The 17,835-nt window shown below is 33.5% G+C and overlaps 1 protein-coding gene across 2 annotated transcripts in view; it reads left to right on the plus strand.

Annotated features, from left to right (window-relative positions):
• Positions 1-17,835, plus strand: part of LOC114324167 (histone deacetylase complex subunit SAP130-A) — a 115,306-nt gene that overhangs the window by 82,207 nt on the left and 15,264 nt on the right. For both annotated transcript variants that reach the window (XM_028271917.2, XM_028271919.2), the window contains exon 10: positions 5,629-5,779. In XM_028271917.2, coding sequence (XP_028127718.2) covers positions 5,629-5,779 — 151 coding nt within the window. The remainder of the gene's footprint in view (positions 1-5,628; positions 5,780-17,835) is intronic.

Below are 17,835 nucleotides of genomic sequence, written 5' to 3' on the forward strand. Positions count from 1 at the left end.
AGTGCTCAGTTTTGAAAAAAATTGGATTTAAAATAAAAAATTTTTTTTAATTTTGAAAAAAATCGTAATTGTTTATGGAATTAACTTAAAAACAATTAGGAATACCAAGAATCTCAAAGAATAATAAAATGTACGTTTTGCTTTTCTGAATATTTTTGATTTTTTGTTTTCTTGTTAGACAAAAATTGGTTATGTTATGGCTGTTCAAAATTTGCCTAAACTCGTGATTAGTTACTCGTTCAAGCCATTTTAACTACAGCTTTTTCAAAACGAAGCACTTTGAACCTATGAAACTTACAGATTATATAAATAATACATAGACAAAGTAACTTGTGAAGTGGTAATGTTAAAATTTATATGTGATGCTAATTTGGGGGTGATTTTCCCGTTTTTATTACCAAAAAATAAAAGGGACCAACAATATTTTGAGCGTAATTCACTTACTTTTAATACTACATTTTTTTTTTAAACAAAAATAAACCTTTTTTTAAACACTTTAAAAAAGTTAAAATGAATTTTCCCCTAAAAGTGCTCCGTTTTTGGGTTATTTCACATTGAAATATTCGATTTGGAATTTGACTAAGACGAACCTACTTTTCATTAGCTGCAATTATTCTTCTACTGGGTCTACAGACCTCAAGTATACACCATTTTTTTCAATTTTTTTATGGGCTATATTTTTGGTAAGAATATTTTTTCGCTAGAATACTTACTTTTTGAGTTATCTCCGAAAAACCGTCCAAAAACATGTTTTATTTTGTTAAACATGAACATATTCACTCGCAAATAACTCGAAAAGTATTGACTTAGTGAAAAAACTCTATTGGGACCGTGCAAGTTCGGCAAAGCGACACCTATTTCTACGCTCTGCAACTTTATTCGCACTTTTAATTATATTGGCCAATTATATTAGTCCTGGTTACTGAATAATTGTCAAGGCCATAGTCCAAAAAAATAATAAGAAGAAAAAATAAGATTCAGGTTATGTTATTAAAACAAACAATTGTATGTAGTAAATAAAATTAGTTATTTATTTATTTAGCGTATGGCTCTATCACAGTTTTTGTATAAAAATAAAGATCACATTTCACAGTTACCTCGTGGATGTTGTTCTTGGTAGAAGTAGAAATCAAGGCTGCATTTTCTATGTCTGTACGTACGTAAGTTGCTACACCGTAGGCTCTGTCGTAGGTAGCACCCAGTAGATCATAGCCGGGGATTTTTCCTCTTGAACTCAATTGAAATTCGTTTTCTGTATGCGTTTCTTGTAATGCGACCAGATCAATATCGTTATCTTTTAATAGTTTGTGTAGAATTTGACATTTGGCTCTACTTATACCTTCTATATTTAATTGGCAAACTCTTACATTGGTTCCAATTTCTTTTGTAAATTCTTCTTTGGAAACTCCATTCAATAACTGTGTCATCGTCATCCTTAATAATTATTCCAAAATAACTGTGATATCTGCCAGGAGATCTTTAGGAAAGATTGTCTGGCGCCTCTTGTGCTAGCTCTTTAGTTTACCCAGGGTGCACGTGCAGTATTACCTGCGGACGCGAACTAGCATTACACCCCCTTTGAATGTATAAAAATATGTATAAATAAGATATAAATAGAAAAAATATAGACGAAGCAAGTTTTTAATCCTAATAGTAAATTAATAATATTGAAAAATATTAAAAATCACTAAAAGATTTTTAAATTGAAAACTTATTGGTACATTTTCATGGTAACACCTCCAAGACTTCTATAATTTGCAAGTCATATGGATGCTGCAGTGAAGACGAGAGGGAAGGAATTCTACACTTCGCAAATCACATCCCCCGTCTGCAGCCGGCAAAATTCCAACTGAAAGAGGCACCTGGTTACTCTACGGAGTAATACGAAAATAAAATAAAAATGTGTACCATTTTTATTCGGTTGCGATGCGAAGGCAAACCAATCTTACTTTTTAATTAGAATACGGAGTGCAGTCCAGTTCCTTTAACCGCGATTTTCTGCTCTTATTGGAGCTTCACCAGGTGCATCTTTCAGTTGGAATTTTGCCGGCTGCAGACGGGGGATGTGAATTGCAAAGTGTAGAATTCCTTCCCTCTCGTCTTCACTGTAGCATCCATATGACTTGCAAATTATAGAAGTCTTGGAGGTGTTACCATGAAAATGTACCAATAAGTTTTCAATTTAAAAATCTTTTAGTGATTTTTAATATTTTTCAATATTATTAATTTACTATTAGGATTGAAAACTTGCTTCGTCTTTCAATTGCCAGATGGCGCTAGCCACCTATTATCATCCATTTGGTTGCGATGTGTTGTAAAACCTCTCGATGCAATTTAGTTGGATTATGGAGAACAGTGCCTACGTTTCTTCTGATGAAGCTCCAATAAGAGCAGAAAATCGCGGTTAAAGGAACTGGACTGCACTCCGTATTCTAATTAAAAAGTAAGATTGGTTTGCCTTCGCATCGCAACCGAATAAAAATGGTACACATTTTTATAGAAAAAATGTAATTATTTTAAACGATTTTGAAAAGTTTGATTTTGACAATTATTAAAATTATTAAATTATTAAAAGTTATTAAAATGCAGTACTGCAAGCAAAATACAATTAATTAAATTTACCTTTATATAATAATTGCATATCATATCAATATTGTGGAGCAACATATAATTTTTCTTCTTCAATGACAGTAGATATGAAATGTACGTCAATTTGACAATTTCCATTGACAATATGAATTATTTAAGAAAGTTGCAATATTTCTCCGCTATTCGCGCACGATCGTTTCTCAATTCCCTTCCAAGTACTTGCACACCGCGAATAGAAAAAAAGTTGTTTAGAATTAGTCATTTTAGCCAGTTCCGGTCTTATTTTAAATGTATTTTTTTCATCTTCGAGAGGGGGGTATTCAACTCCATTTTTGTAAAATGGAGGGGATGTAGAATTGTAAACTTTTTCTTATATAATAATAGAAAATTTCAACTACCTATTCCCAAATTTTCATCCTTCCTTTATTTTTTTTTGGGGTCAGATTGTTCTTTGATCGGGCTATTATACTAATACGTCGTTATAGCGTTGACTGATAAATATACTGGTATATCCGTATTTATCAATCAACGGTTATAGTATAGTATAGTTGATCCAAAAGATGGCATAACCCAGACATCCAAAGTGAAAGTTATCCTTCAACACCAAATTGTTCTATATGGTCCACACAATGTCCAGAAAAAAGTCACACCATTTTGAGCGTCGGGTTTGGGGGGGAGAGGGGGGATAAATCGGTAAATTCGTAGTTTTTTAAGTTTTTCGCCAATATTTCTAAAACTATGCGGTTTAGCATGAACAACCCTCTATACAAAATTGTTCTACATTAAATTTGAATGGTTCCAAAGTTACGGAGGTAGTATAGTATAACTGGTCCAAAAAAAGGCCTAACCCAAACATCCAAAGTAAAAGTTTTCCTCCATCACCAAAATGTTCTATATGGTCCACATATTGTTCAGTAAAAAGTTACACTATTTTGAGCGTCCTGTTTGGGAGGAAGATGGGAGAGAAGCCGGTAAAATAGTAGTTTTTTTGTTTTCGTCAATATTTCTAAAACTATGCTTTAGCGTAAACAATGTTATATACAAAAATGTTCTACATAAAATTTAAAACAAAAAATGTTCTATACATAATTGTTATAAAATCAACGGTTCCAGAGTTACGGAGGGTGAAAGGTCGAGGTGTTTGATACTTTTTATATTTTTTGGGCAATATTTATGATATAACTATACCAAAAACCCAGACATCCAAAGTGAAAGTTATCCTCCAACACCAAATTGTTCTATATGGTCCACATAATGTTCAGAAAAAAGTCACACCATTTTGAGCGTCAGGTTTGGGGGGGGGAGGGGTTCACCTTTTAAATCAATTATTTATCAAATACACTCTATCTCAATATTATTTAATCAACAACTTAAAATATTCCCGATTCATGTCAAATAATTTTTTAAAATTGTCACTGATTGTCAGTGTCTGACTGACGATATTCTATTCGACTGAGTGCGTTGTATGACAAAGATAGATTTGGAAAATTACCACGGACATTGTGTTCATTTTTTTCGAATCCTGAAAAAAACAATAAATATTTTTGAAAAATCTAAACGCAGAATGAAAGACTAAATTATTACCGAGGGCCGAAAGTCCCTTAGAATAAATAAAAAGTTTATTTTGAATGAGATATTTGAAATTAAAAATAACACTAAATTTTCTCTTAGGTTTTCACCCCTGTAACTTATTAAAATAACCATTATAGAAGTTCTCAGGGACTTTCGGCCCTCGCTAATAACGCAATCTTTCATTCTGCGTTTAAATTTTTTAAAAATACTTATTAGTTTTCTCAAGATTCGAAAAAAATGAATCCCCATTTGAATAGCATTGCAACCGAAAAAACGTACCGATCCTCTTAAAAAATAAACTTTCGTTAAAATATAAACTAAATAAACAAAATATAATTTAAAAACAATAATTTGACATTGTTTTTAACCTCCAATAGTATGACAGACGTCAGTTAGCATTAATGGCATATAATAGAATGTAATAGAAATGGCATCTCAAAAAAATCTGATAATTTCCTATATATTTTTTCAAATTTAGAATATGGCAACAAGGGGAAAATTGCGTGCATTCCTTATTGTTTGACTTTTCCTATATCGCAAGTTATTTGCTGTATAAGTTTATATGCATTATTATTCTTTTTTTACATATCTTTGCATTTTTTATCAAAGAAGTTTTACTCATGGTTATTACATGGGTCTTACAAACATTGCTTATTGCTATTAAGTTCTCATCTATTGTGTTTTCAGTCTAGACACAACTGAATATTTCTAGTTTTTCTAAAACCTTTATGTTGTAGCAAATACTTCTAGTGCCGTTTTTTCATTTATCGAACATTTACAAACATCCACGCCATGTTTTGCATGTTTGTCTGTATACAGACATAATCTATTTGTTTTGTTCTTTGTTTTTCTCCCGGTTGGCAACATTCACGCCTCTTTATTATTATTTTGGGGCAAATATGTGCTTCCCATGACCATATTTTTATAATTTGTGAGGCCAGTCGCTGTGATTCCGTTGTCGTTAGTTATATCCGCAATATCATAGGTTTTGTATATTCCGATAAAATATCTACTCACAGTCAGTGCACAGATTCTAAAGGTGCCGGTGGGGATGGCGTCTATGCCCAGTATTATAGTCTGTCTATGAAAGAGAAATTATTCGAAATAATGAAATAACAAATGATATAAAATTTGTTTTTTTTTATTATATCGAATACTTTCTGATACACCGACTATAATATTGCGCATACACGCCATCCCTCACCGGCACATTTAGAATATGTGCACTGTACGTTAGTTAAGATTAACTGGTTTCAAAATCTAATAACGCAAAAAACAGTTACGAACGAAAATGGAGAGTTTCCATTTACTACTTAACATTTCAGAGACTGACAATATGCCATTATTTTGTGGAACACATTAAGTTAGATTGTTGTCCAAAAAATTAACACTTAAATTTTAGGAGACATTATAAACAAAATATGCAGATCACTTTTAATGTTTTAATCCATTTTTATTAATTCCCAGGTGGTAGTACTACAATATCGGCAACATCGAGTCCTGGTTTAGCAGAAGTTAACGAAGACAGTAACCATGGAATAATCAATAGTAAAGAAGAAGAAGAAACTAAACCCCCCATGGAAATGAGCCCTAGAAAAAAGCCAAGAAAACAACAACTGTAAGTTACCTGCTTCTATTTATTATGTATATATATTTATGAAATCATCATTACTGTTAGTGTTATCAACTATTTTTATATAAAGACATCACATAAAAATACTAAAAAACACATCATAACAATCGATTTCACAGTATAAAAAATAGAATTACACATCATTAAATAAGCTGCTAAAACGTTTAGTTATAATAAATTATGCAAGGAAAATAATTCCATATGTAAAAAGCTTTTTACCATTTTTATTGGAAATAAGCCACAGTTTTCCATTAAAATAAATTTATTTTTGACGTTTTTATTTTGACTTCAGAAATCGTTCTCAAAATACAAAACATTAAACTCATAAATTAAACAAATTCTGTTTTTGTTGCTTAGTAAAAAATTCTTCTAATAATTTAATTTTATCTGGCTCATTAATATTGACAATTCAGACATATATTATTCATTTTAAAGACTTTAAATTGATATTGTCAATACTTTTGAGTTCCTGGGACGACTTTATTGGAATATAGTTCATTCAGAACAATACTAAAAGGCTTAGCAGCAATACTTTAAATATTTAGATATTTAATTAAACATAACAACAACATTTAAAACAAACGTCACAATGAGATCTATTTTATCAAATTCCAAACCTGTAGATAGTAGAATGCCAACAATGCATAAATGAAATAAAGCGGGGATAATTCTAGTGAACAAGTGCTGCTTACTTACAGAATATATGCTAACAAATAAAACACATGTCAGGTGGAAAAGACGTGATAGCTCTCATAAAAATAGGAAGACAGATGGGAAAGACATCTTGCACGATCACAACAGAACAACCCACACAGACGAGCCTTTATGTTACATTCCGGAGGAAGCTCACATATTCATCATCATTCTCTTTGCCTTTTCCATATGCGGGGTCGGCTTCCCTAGTTGCATTTCTCCACACAATTCTATCTTGGGTCATATCAATGTTAATCCCCTTTACCAACATGTCCTGCCTTATCGTCTCCCCCCAGGTCTTCTTTGGTCTTCCTCTCCTACTCCTTTCAAGAATCTGCACTTCGGCTATTCTTTGTATGGGGTGATTAACGTCTCGACGTTGAACATGACCAAACCATCTTAACCTATGCTCTCATTTTGGCATCAATTGGTGCCACACCTAGACTTCCCCTAATATACTCATTTCTAATTTTATCCTTTTTTGTCACTCATCCATCTAAGCATTCTCATTTCCGCCACATGCATTCGTTGTTCCTCTTTCTTTTTCACTACCCAACATTCAGTTCCGTACATCATAGCCGGTTTTGTGGCTGTTTTATAGAATTTTCCCTTCAGCTTCATTGGAATTTTTCTGTCACACAACACACCACTCGCTTCTTTCCACTTCATCCATCCAGCCCTAATTCTACTGCATGCATCTTCATCTATTTCTCCATTACTCTGTAATACCGATCCAGGTACTTAAAATTATTGCTTTTCACAATCATTTCACCATCCAAAGATACCATTTTATTTGTAGTAACTCCATCTTTAAATGAACATTCAAAATACTCTGTCTTTGTCCTACTTTAAACCTTTCTCCTCCAGAGCTTGTCTCCACTGTTCCAGTTTTTGTTCTAAGTCTCTTTCACTATTTCCTATTAACACTACGTCATCCGCATACATTAAGCGCCATGGAATGTTACCCTGTAGTTTCGCGTTATGTGGTCCAAGACATGAGAATAAATAAGGACTAAGCACCGAGCCTTGGTGCAATTCTACTTTCACCTGAAATGTATCAGTCTCTCCCACACCTGTCCTAACACTAGTCGTTACTCCCTCATACATATCTCACAATCTTTACATATTCCCCAGGGACTCCTTTTTTATTGAGTGCCCATCACAGAATCTCTCGAGGAACTCGTATCATATTCTCAAGATCAATAAGTACCATATGAGCGTTGGTATTTTTATTCCCGTATTTTCCCTCAGTTGCCTTACAATGAAAATTGCATCTGTTGTTGATCTGCCCTGCATAAAGCCAAATTGATTAATGGATATTTCGGTTTCTTCACGTATCCGTCTATCAATTACTCTCTCCCATATTTTCATGGTGTGGCTAAGTAGTTTTATAGCCGTGTAGTTTGTACATTGTTGTATGTCTCCCTTTTTTGTTGTATTTGTCCAACTTCCATAATTTTATTAAATAGACCTTCTAGCCAACTTGTTCCTGTCTCTCCATACTTCCCCAGGAATATCATCTGGTCCGACTGCTTTTCCTTTCTTTATTTTTTGAAGCGCTTGAGCCACTTCCTCGTTTCTTATTTTGGTGACCATTGCTGTTACTGTCTCCGTTAACTCTACAGGCTATCTGTCAAATTCTTCATTTAATAAACTGTCAAAGTACTTTCTCCATCTCCTTTTGACCTCCTTTTCGTGAATTAGTATTTTATTATTTTCATCTCGGATACATCCAATCTGATTAAGGAGAAAGCTTATATGTAGGCGAAAAACTTAGCTAGAATCGAAGGATGAATTTGATGAGGACACAATAAATATTGGTGTGGCAAACTGGCATCGGATATTCATATTGTTACAAAACTGACTTTTCTATGATCTTTTAGGCACTAATGTTTAGTTTTAGTTTACTTTATTTATTTTTAATAATAACTTACTTCTAAACAAATGAAAAACACTGAATGTATATCCTTTATTTTACAAACTACGATATCTAATTTATTTATTACACCAAATCTACTAATTTATGTAATCACAAATTCAAAAATTATACCGCGCCCGTTACATCTCAAAGTACACCGACGGTTTCAAATTCACAACTGACCAAATATACAATTTTGTTTCCTTTTTATACAAACATAATCTTTCGCGAATATTCCGGAAAGAAATTGTATGTTTACATAATACAAGTAAAAGAATAGTACAGAAAAATCGAGAAACAATATTTACATAATAAATCAATAAAACTTCTAGAATGAAAAAGAAATGTCGAGGTGTGTACCTGTTAAAAAGGTCCCCCTTTTTAAATGCATTCACAAACATAAATCAAATTCAGCAAACAAAAAGGGTGTGTTAAATTATAATAAATATGCCAGGAGCTGAAAACAGTCGGGTGACATAATTGTGTCACAATATTATAGGATTGAATGGTGAAGAAGACTTAATAAGGTCAATATTCTACTGTCGTACAGTGGCAACAATGTTGATCATTATAAAATCAATCCAACAATCAACAAAGAATAAAGGATTGTGTTTATAAAATACCTTGTGAATGCGAATATTTTTATTTAGATAATTCTTTAAGATTACCTAAGGATAAATTAACATTATTCTTACACTAAACATAAAGAATTTGATATGTCTTAGATATGCAAACAAGGGTTTATTGAAGGGCCACCTCTTACTCCGGATATAACCCTCTTAGACTTTTGGTTGTAAGATTATTAAAAAAAAGTCTACAAATAGACCAGATAATATCGAAGAGCTAAAACAACGCATTGGAGCACAAATTTTAAACGTAGCTTCTACACTTGCGAGCAAAAAAGTTACTCGAAAGTAAAATAAGTTATATTTTTTTACGGTGTTTGGCAAATGTAGATCAGCATATATGTAAAATTAAAAAAGTAAAATATTGTGAACAGAAGTAATTTTTATTGCAATGACACCAATATTTTATAAAGTTAGTAACTAAAGAACATAACAAAGATAACAAAATATGTATTGTATGTGAGAAAACATGCTTCAGAACTCAGAACCTTATTAAGTTTCGGAATGATTCCTGAGGAATCGCTTCCCACTCTTCATCTAATGTATTTTTTAGCTGCGCCACTGTCGCTGGTGCTGAATTATGAACCCAAACCCTGCGTTTGAGCTCATCCTATACGGGCTCAAAGGGATTCATATCCAGACTCCATCTCATCCAGCGATGAAGGCGTCTTTTATGCAGCCGGCTTGAGGGACATCGTGTGTTAAAACTCAATTCCTGTCACGTGCCGATTCATCAAGGCATTTAGGACAATGAATGATCGTCCCTCTGTCGTTACGCGTCGCCGGCCCGAACCTATATGGACCGTTCACTCTTGTTAGAGTATAGGTCGCTCAAATACTATGAGCTCTTTTAATCCATTTCACGCGGTGGATTAGTCCGCAATTTCCTTTAGGTCATCGTTCATAGGTTGTGATGTTTTTAGCCTTCTCTGCTATCTTCTTCCACTCACTCCGGTCCTGAATCTTTTCTCTCCAGTTTGCAATTTCCATCTTTGATATATCGTCTAGCAGTTGATCTTCCCATCTTATTTTTGGTCTTCCTCTTGGTCTATTTGTTACTGGTCTCCAGTTCACTATCTTCCTGATCAGTTCTTCTACCCCTCTTCTTTGTGTGTGTCCAAACCATCTGAGTCTTTGTGCTTTAATGAATTTTACTATATCTTCTCCTTCAGTTATATTTATTATTTCATGGTTCATCAGCCTTCTATATTCCCCTGTTTCTGTCATCACTGGGCCATGTATTCTTCTCAAAATTTTTTCTCTCAATTATTCTTAACTTTTCTTCGTCTTTTTTCGTAAGGCACATTACTTCTGCTCCATAGGCTATCACTGGTCTAATTGCTGCTGTATATATTTTTGATTTTGTTTTTTTGCTCAGGTTTTTGTCCTTGAGTAGTCGGTGGTATTTCCAATATACTCTATTACCTGCTTTAATTCTTTCGTTTACCTCTATAGTCCTTCCGTTTTTGCCGTCCACCATCACCCCCAGGTATTTGAAGCAATCTACTCTCTGGAATGTATTTTCACCTATCTTTATTTCTGTTATTCTGTTTACATTGTCTCTTGTGCTTATATGGTATTTTGTTTTATTCTGATTGATTATTAATCCTCTCGTCTTTGCTTCTCTTACAAGGGTTAAAAGTGCCTCTTCTAATCTTTTTTTATCTCGTGCTATCAGTCCCAGGTCATCCGCATATCCTATGATCTGTGTTGAGCTTTGAATAATTGTCTTTTTCAGGCCTGTGTCCCTAATTACTCCTTCTAGAGCGATATTGAATAGTGTCGTTGACAGACTGTCTCCTTGTCTTACCCCAAGTTCTATTTTGATGTCGTTTGTATCTCCCTCATTTGTTTTAACTTTTGCTGTTGAGTCTTTCATTGTCATTCTAGTTAGTCTTATTAATTTTGCCGGTATCTCCAATTTTTTCATTTCTTTTAATAATTGTTGTCTGTATATGCTGTCGAAGGCCTGTTGGAAATCGATGAATAGTATGTGTAATTCTATGTCATGTTCATAGCTTTTTTCAATTGTTTGTGTTAGGACGTGTATTGCATCTATTGTTGATCTTCCTTTTCTAAAGCCCTGTTGGTATGGTCCTATAATTTTTTCTGTGTATTGATTTAGTCGGTTTCTTATAATTGTGGTCAATATCTTATACGTTGTATTTAGTAGCATAATTGGACGGCGTTATGCATAACTCGACCAAGCGCCATTTCTCTAAAATCGAGATAACAGCGGATTCTGGTGACACATAGCTAAAACTATCTTGGAGAAAATCCCTGTTATTGTGACATTAACGGTTACTAAGAAAAACAAAATTAAACCAAGCGACATTCTGTCTATTAAGGGTTTTTAGTTTTGCATAACAAGACTACATCCATAACGGCCATTTTTAGTTTCGCAATAGTAGACTAAGCGCCGAATGAGCGTCATTGGTCTGGTTATGCTAAACTAAGCGTTTGGCCAAAATAACATTTTTGTATCCCTTAATGTACACATTATTTTGAAGTTTCAGTCAAAAAATGATCGAATTTTTTTAAAGTGAAAATGTTGTGTTTATTTAAAATTAAATTGAAAAATACAAATAATCTATATAAAATCTCTATGCTTAAAATAGTTCTAAGAATAAAAAAACACGATTCACTTCAGACTGTTTCAAATACCCTAACGCTTTGTATAAAAACCAAATACTGAAAATTCTACAAAATTTAATTCGTATCGATTGTCAGTGGTTCCGACTGCAAGTTATTAAAAAATAAACCTCATTTTACAATGTCTTAACACTGGCTGAGCAATAAAAAAAGGTATCTATGTACCGCTGTTTAGTACACTAACGCTTCGAATAACGACAGATTTTTAACAATTCAAGAAAATTCAATTTATGAATTGTCAATGGTCTCTACTGCAAGTTAATAGATAAATAAATAACGTTTTACAATGACAACACAGTCTTGACAATAAAAAAAAGGTATAGATGTAAAATTGTAAGATTCTCTGTAAGAGGAACCACTTGGAATGAAGCAAGAAGAATGGCAAGAAACAAAAAAGAATGGCGAAAATTTGTATACCAGTAATGGTATACTGACTGCCACACACCATTAGATGGTATAAGTGGCTCCTGATTATATATATATATATATATAGATGTAAAATTAAAAGAAGATTAAATGTAGAAAAGATTTTACCGCTATTTAGATATTTATACGCTTATATACAAATACCAACCTTACGATTGCTTGAACAATTTTGAAAGATTAAAATTTAATGGTCGCTCGTGTCAGAGACAGCATGTACATTAAGGGGTTAATGTGCAAGCAAGTACCTATTGCATTGTGTATGCAAATAAAAGTAACTGTATTGTTATTCGTTATTGTGTATTATTCGTTATATAGACTTCTAAATTGAGGAATTATCTTCAAATATGAGCAAGTTTCAGTCAAGAACAGAAAAAACTCTGTATACTCAAATTTTTTATTGATATTATTTTAACTGCATCGGAATTAACGCTATTGAATGGTAAAATAAATTTAGAGCAATAAAATGCAAAAAATATATTTAATGATAATTGAATTGATTATGTCGTAGCAATACACGTTTAACATATAAATTAAAAAATACAAGTTTATTTATTTAGTGATTACAAGAGGCATATCGCAATATTTTGTTTTGCATTAATAGACCAAATGACATAAATGGTAGTTGGTCTAGTAATGTATAACAGCTAAACTTCCTAAAATATATTTAAAGCATAAGTAGACCAAGCGACATTTTATTTTTTTTCTAGAATATGGTAGGTGCGATTATATTGAAACTTTGCAACCAAAAAGAGTTATAGGTGATCATTCCTCTGTTAAAATTTAGTGCAAATATGTTAATAAATGCATTTTTAAGAAACTAAAAACTTTTAAGCCATTTATCTCAAAACTGTGTTTTGGCGCTTGGTCGAGTTATGCATAACGCCGTCCAATTGCTCTGTAGTTGCAGCACTTAGTTGGATCTCCTTTCTTAAAGATTGGTGTGATATGCCCATTTTTCCATTCTATTGGCATGCTTTCGTCCTTCCAAATTGTAACCATTAACTTGTGCATTCGCTTCGTGAGCTCCTCTCCTCCGTTGATGATCAGTTCGTTGTTGATTTCATCTGGCCCTGGCGTTTTGTTTACTTTTAGTTGTTTTAGTACCTCCATGAATTCCTGATAAGTAGGTGCACCTTCCTTTTCATCTCTGTTATCTCTTATATCCTCATCCTCTGAATCTGCCTTGTTGTTGTTTTTGTATAGGTTCGTGAAATGTTTTTCCCAATCTTTTTTGTTTATTTTTGTGACAGTTTTTTTGGTGTTGTATTGTTGTTTTATGTATTCGAACAATTTCTTGTTGTCTTTATTATTCGATTCTAATTCTTGCATTTGTTCAATGATCCATGTGTTCTTCTTTCTTCTATAGAGTTTCAATGCTTCTTGTTTTTCTTTTCTATATTGGTCCACTTGTTCCTGTTCGGCACTCTGTAGCCATTTGTTTCTTGCGAGGTGCTTTAATTGATTTTTTTGGTGACATTCGTCATCAAACCATTCTTTCGATTCTTTGTTTTTTTGGAATCCTATTATTTGTTCTGCTGTCTCTATTATGCTGTTCTTAATGTGTTTCCATTCCTCTTCTATTTCTATGTTATCGTACCTGCCCAGTTTCTGTTCCAGTTGTTCTGTATATTGTTGATTTTTTTCTTGCGTTTTCAGTTTGGCTATATTCCATTTCCTCCTTTTTCTTTCCTTATGATTATTTGCTTTGATTATTTTCATCTTAAGTTTTGCTATCAACAATATGTGATCAGTGTCCGCATTTGCCCCTCTATATGACCTTACGTCTTGTACTATTTGTGTCCACTTTTTCGAAATTAGAATATGATCTATTTGGTTTCCATCCATTCTTCCTGGTATCATCCATGTTATTTTGTGTTCTTTTTTATGTTTATGCCTAGTACTAACTATATATGTGTTTGTTGCTGCTGCTAGGTTGCAGATTTTTCCTCCATTGTCGTTCGTAGTGTCATGAATGGTTTCTTTGCCCGCTACATTACTATTATAGTCCTCCTTTCCGATCTTTGCATTGAAGTCACCCAATATTACTAATATATCATTCCTCGGAATATTTTCACAGGTTTCTTCCAGGATGTCGTAGAATTCTGCTTTATCTTCTTGGCTTGCTTCTTCCGTGGGTGCATAGCAGTTGACTATCGAGATGTTGGCTTGTTTATTTTCTATTCTTATGTAAGATATCCTTCCATTAACTGCTTTGAATGGTATCACTTTTTCCCTCATTTTTTTGTTCACCATAAATGCCGTACCATTGGTTCCCTGTTTGTTTTCTCCCGCATAGTATATGCTAAAGTTTTTCTTCTCAATTTTTCCTTCTTTCTTCCATCGTATTTCTTGTAGGGCTAGGATTTCTAGTTCGTATTTTTTCATTTCAAGGGCTATTTCTTGCATCTTACCTACTGCTAGCATGGTTCTAATATTCCAAGATCCCATTCTAATGGGTTTCGTTCTTTTCTTCTTATTGAGATTCTTTCTTTCTTTTGTGTGCGTTATTTTGTTTTCGTTAACCGTTTGCATTGCCGAGTCTGTTTCCAGAGGTACTATCTTTTGATTTTCATCAGCTAGTTTTTTGGGAATGTTTCTACTTTACCGTCTTTTCTACATCTCCATTTTTCATTACCATCCACGGTTAATCCATTGTAGTCCCTTTTAACATTTCTCCCCATGTCTCTTAACTCCTTACACTTTGCTCCTATTTCTTTCTGAATATTTCTTTCTAAGACTGTCATATCTTGGCTTATGAAAATCTTCTCCCCTTTGATATGTCTCAATTTACTTTTCTTCTTCATTACCTTATTTTTTTCTTCTATACTTTCCATTTTCAATAGTCAAGTTCTGTCTCCCAGTTTAACTGCTTTCTCTATTTTTGTGTTCTCTTCCAAGTGCTGTTTGATGAAGTTTGTCATTTTTTCTTTTAGTTCAGCTTCATCATTTGCATCTATTTTGAGACCCGTTATTACTAGGTTGTTTTGCTTCATTTCTTTTTCACACCGTTCTACCCTAATTTCCAAAATATTTAGCTTTTTCTTTGTTTCCTCGAGTTTTACCTTATTGTTTTCTTTCTTTAATTCTAGTATTTCATCTCTAAAAACCTTGTTTTCTTCCCTCGTTTGTCTAATTTCATTCAAAACTTGTTTCAGTAAGTTATTTGTTGTTTCTTGTTCTGTATTCATTGTTTTCTCCATGTCTTCCGTTTTTCCCTTTGCGATTTGCAGCTTTTTTGTTGGGTTTGGGGGAGATACTGATTCTCTGTCTTTTCTCTTGCGATATTCGATCAGAGGCTCGTCCCTTTCCAGCTCCAGCTTTATTAATTTTTTTTACCTATGTAATATAATATACCTAGTTTAAATTACGTACTATTTCTTAAATATATACAGATTTTAGAACTACTAGTTTACCAAACAACCGCTAAAAGGGTTAATTTTGGACTATCTCCGCGGAAAATTAACCCGTATCGGTTCTCAGTACGTTTTTATTTATTTTTTTTTTTTGTATTACCTATTCTCTATTTTTTTTGTTTATATTTCTCATGTATTCTTACAAAAAAGTTCTAATAATGATTGAAATTTTACTAACCGTTCCTTTGGAGCGTTGAATCCCACCTTTATATCTCCGCCAACACTTACAAGGTAAAGGTAGAATGTTTTGACACAAAAGTACTAAGTTTTATCACTATTCACTAATTACTAATTGTGTGTAATGTTTTTTGCCGAACAAAAACACTATTAAAAATACATTGATCTTTCTTAGGACGATAACAGCAACCCTTGCACTTTCATAAACGTCCCATTTTCGTAAAATTGATAATATTAATAATAAAACTCACGTTTTTGAACGCATTCAAATAAAATAAATAAATGTTTTTCTCGGATAGCTTGTTAACAGGTTTGTTTATCACAACCCGCCGGCCCGAACCTGGTCGTCTATTTTAGCTACCGTTCTCCTGGTATCGACGGTAAGCCCTTTAGACTTGTAGACTACGTCATAAGTAGGCGACGGGCGACTGTTGTCTGACTATAGCCCTATCGTAATAATGCAATTACCTGGGCCGTATTCACTGGTGAAATATCCATTTGTAAAATATTCACTTACTCCACTTCGAAGTGTACACATACATCACCGTTTTAAAAGCAACTGAGACGACAACCGGCAAATTTATAAAGGTATACATTGCGTATATCACGTCAGTCACAATGTGTGTTGCTTTCCCTTTGCCGTACAGAAGTAGGCAAATTTTACAACACGTTGCCAGTTTGCATAAAACAATTATTTTTTGGACGTCCTATAATAAACAATATTTTTTGCATTAGTTGTTTTTGCATTAATTGTTTTAATTCCAAGTTACACAACATCAAATTACTAAGCATAAACTCCAATTCATTGAGTGAGTCGATTTTTTTTGCTCGCAATCGTAGAATCTTAATAATACTAGGAATTTAAAATAAATAAATTATTACAAAAAATGTGTTGATATTTTTTGGTATAATATTGGAGCTATTGGTTCTTGACCTAATAAAATTTATTACGTTCATTCAAATATCCTCATCCATCATTCTCTTTGCCTTATCCCTATGCGGGGTCGGCTTCCCTAATTGCATTTCTCCATACAATTCTATCCTGGGTCATATCAATATTAATCCCCTTTACCAACATGTCCTGCCTAATCGTCTCCCCCAGGTCTTCTTTGGTCTTCCTCTCCTACTCCTTCCAGGAATCTGCACTTCAACAATTCTTCGTATTGGGTGATTAGCGTCTCGACGTTGAACATGACCAAACCATCTCAACCTATGCTCTCTCATTTTGGCATCAATTGGTGCCACACCTAGACTTCCCCTAATATACTCATTTTTAATTTTATCCTTTTTTGTCACTCCACTCATCCATCTAAGCATTGTCATTTCCGCCACATGCATTCGTTGCTCCTCTTTCTTTTTCACTGCCCAACATTCAGTTCCGTACATCATAGCCGGTCTTATGGCTGTTTTATAGAATTTTCCCTTCAACTTCATTGGAATTTTCCTCTCACACAGCACACCACTCGCTTCCTTCCACTTCATCCATCCAGCCCTAATTCTAATGCATGCATCTCCATCTATTTCTCCATTACTCTGTAATACCGATCCCAGGTACTTAAAGCTGTTGCTTTTTACAATCAGTTCACCATCTAAAGATACCATTTTATTTGTAGTAATTCCATCTTTAAATGAACATTGCAAATACTCTGTCTTTGTCCTACTAAGTTTTAAACGTTTTTCCTCCAGAGCTTATCTCCACTGTTCCAGTTTTTGTTCTAAGTCTCCTTTCACTATTTCCTACTAACACGACATCATCAGCATACATTAAGCACCATGGAATGTTACCCTGTAGTTTCGCTGTTATCTGGTCCAAAACTAATGAGAATAAATACGGACTAAGCACCGAGCCTTGGTGCAATCCTACTTTCACATGAAATTTATCAGTCTCTCCCACACCTGTCCTAACACTAGTCGTTACTCACTCATACATATCCCTCACAATCTTTACATATTCACCAGAGACTCCTTTCTTATTGAGTGCCCACCACAGAATCTCTCGAGGAACTCTATCATATGCTTTCTCAAGATCAATGAATACCATATGAGCGTTTGTTTCTTTACTCCTGTATTTTTCCATCAACTGCCTTATAATGAAAATTGCATCTGTTGTTGATCTGCCCTGTATAAAGCCAAATT

This window comes from Diabrotica virgifera, chromosome 1, assembly GCF_917563875.1.
Source record: "Diabrotica virgifera virgifera chromosome 1, PGI_DIABVI_V3a".
In the NCBI taxonomy this organism is placed as follows: Eukaryota; Metazoa; Arthropoda; class Insecta; order Coleoptera; family Chrysomelidae; genus Diabrotica; species Diabrotica virgifera.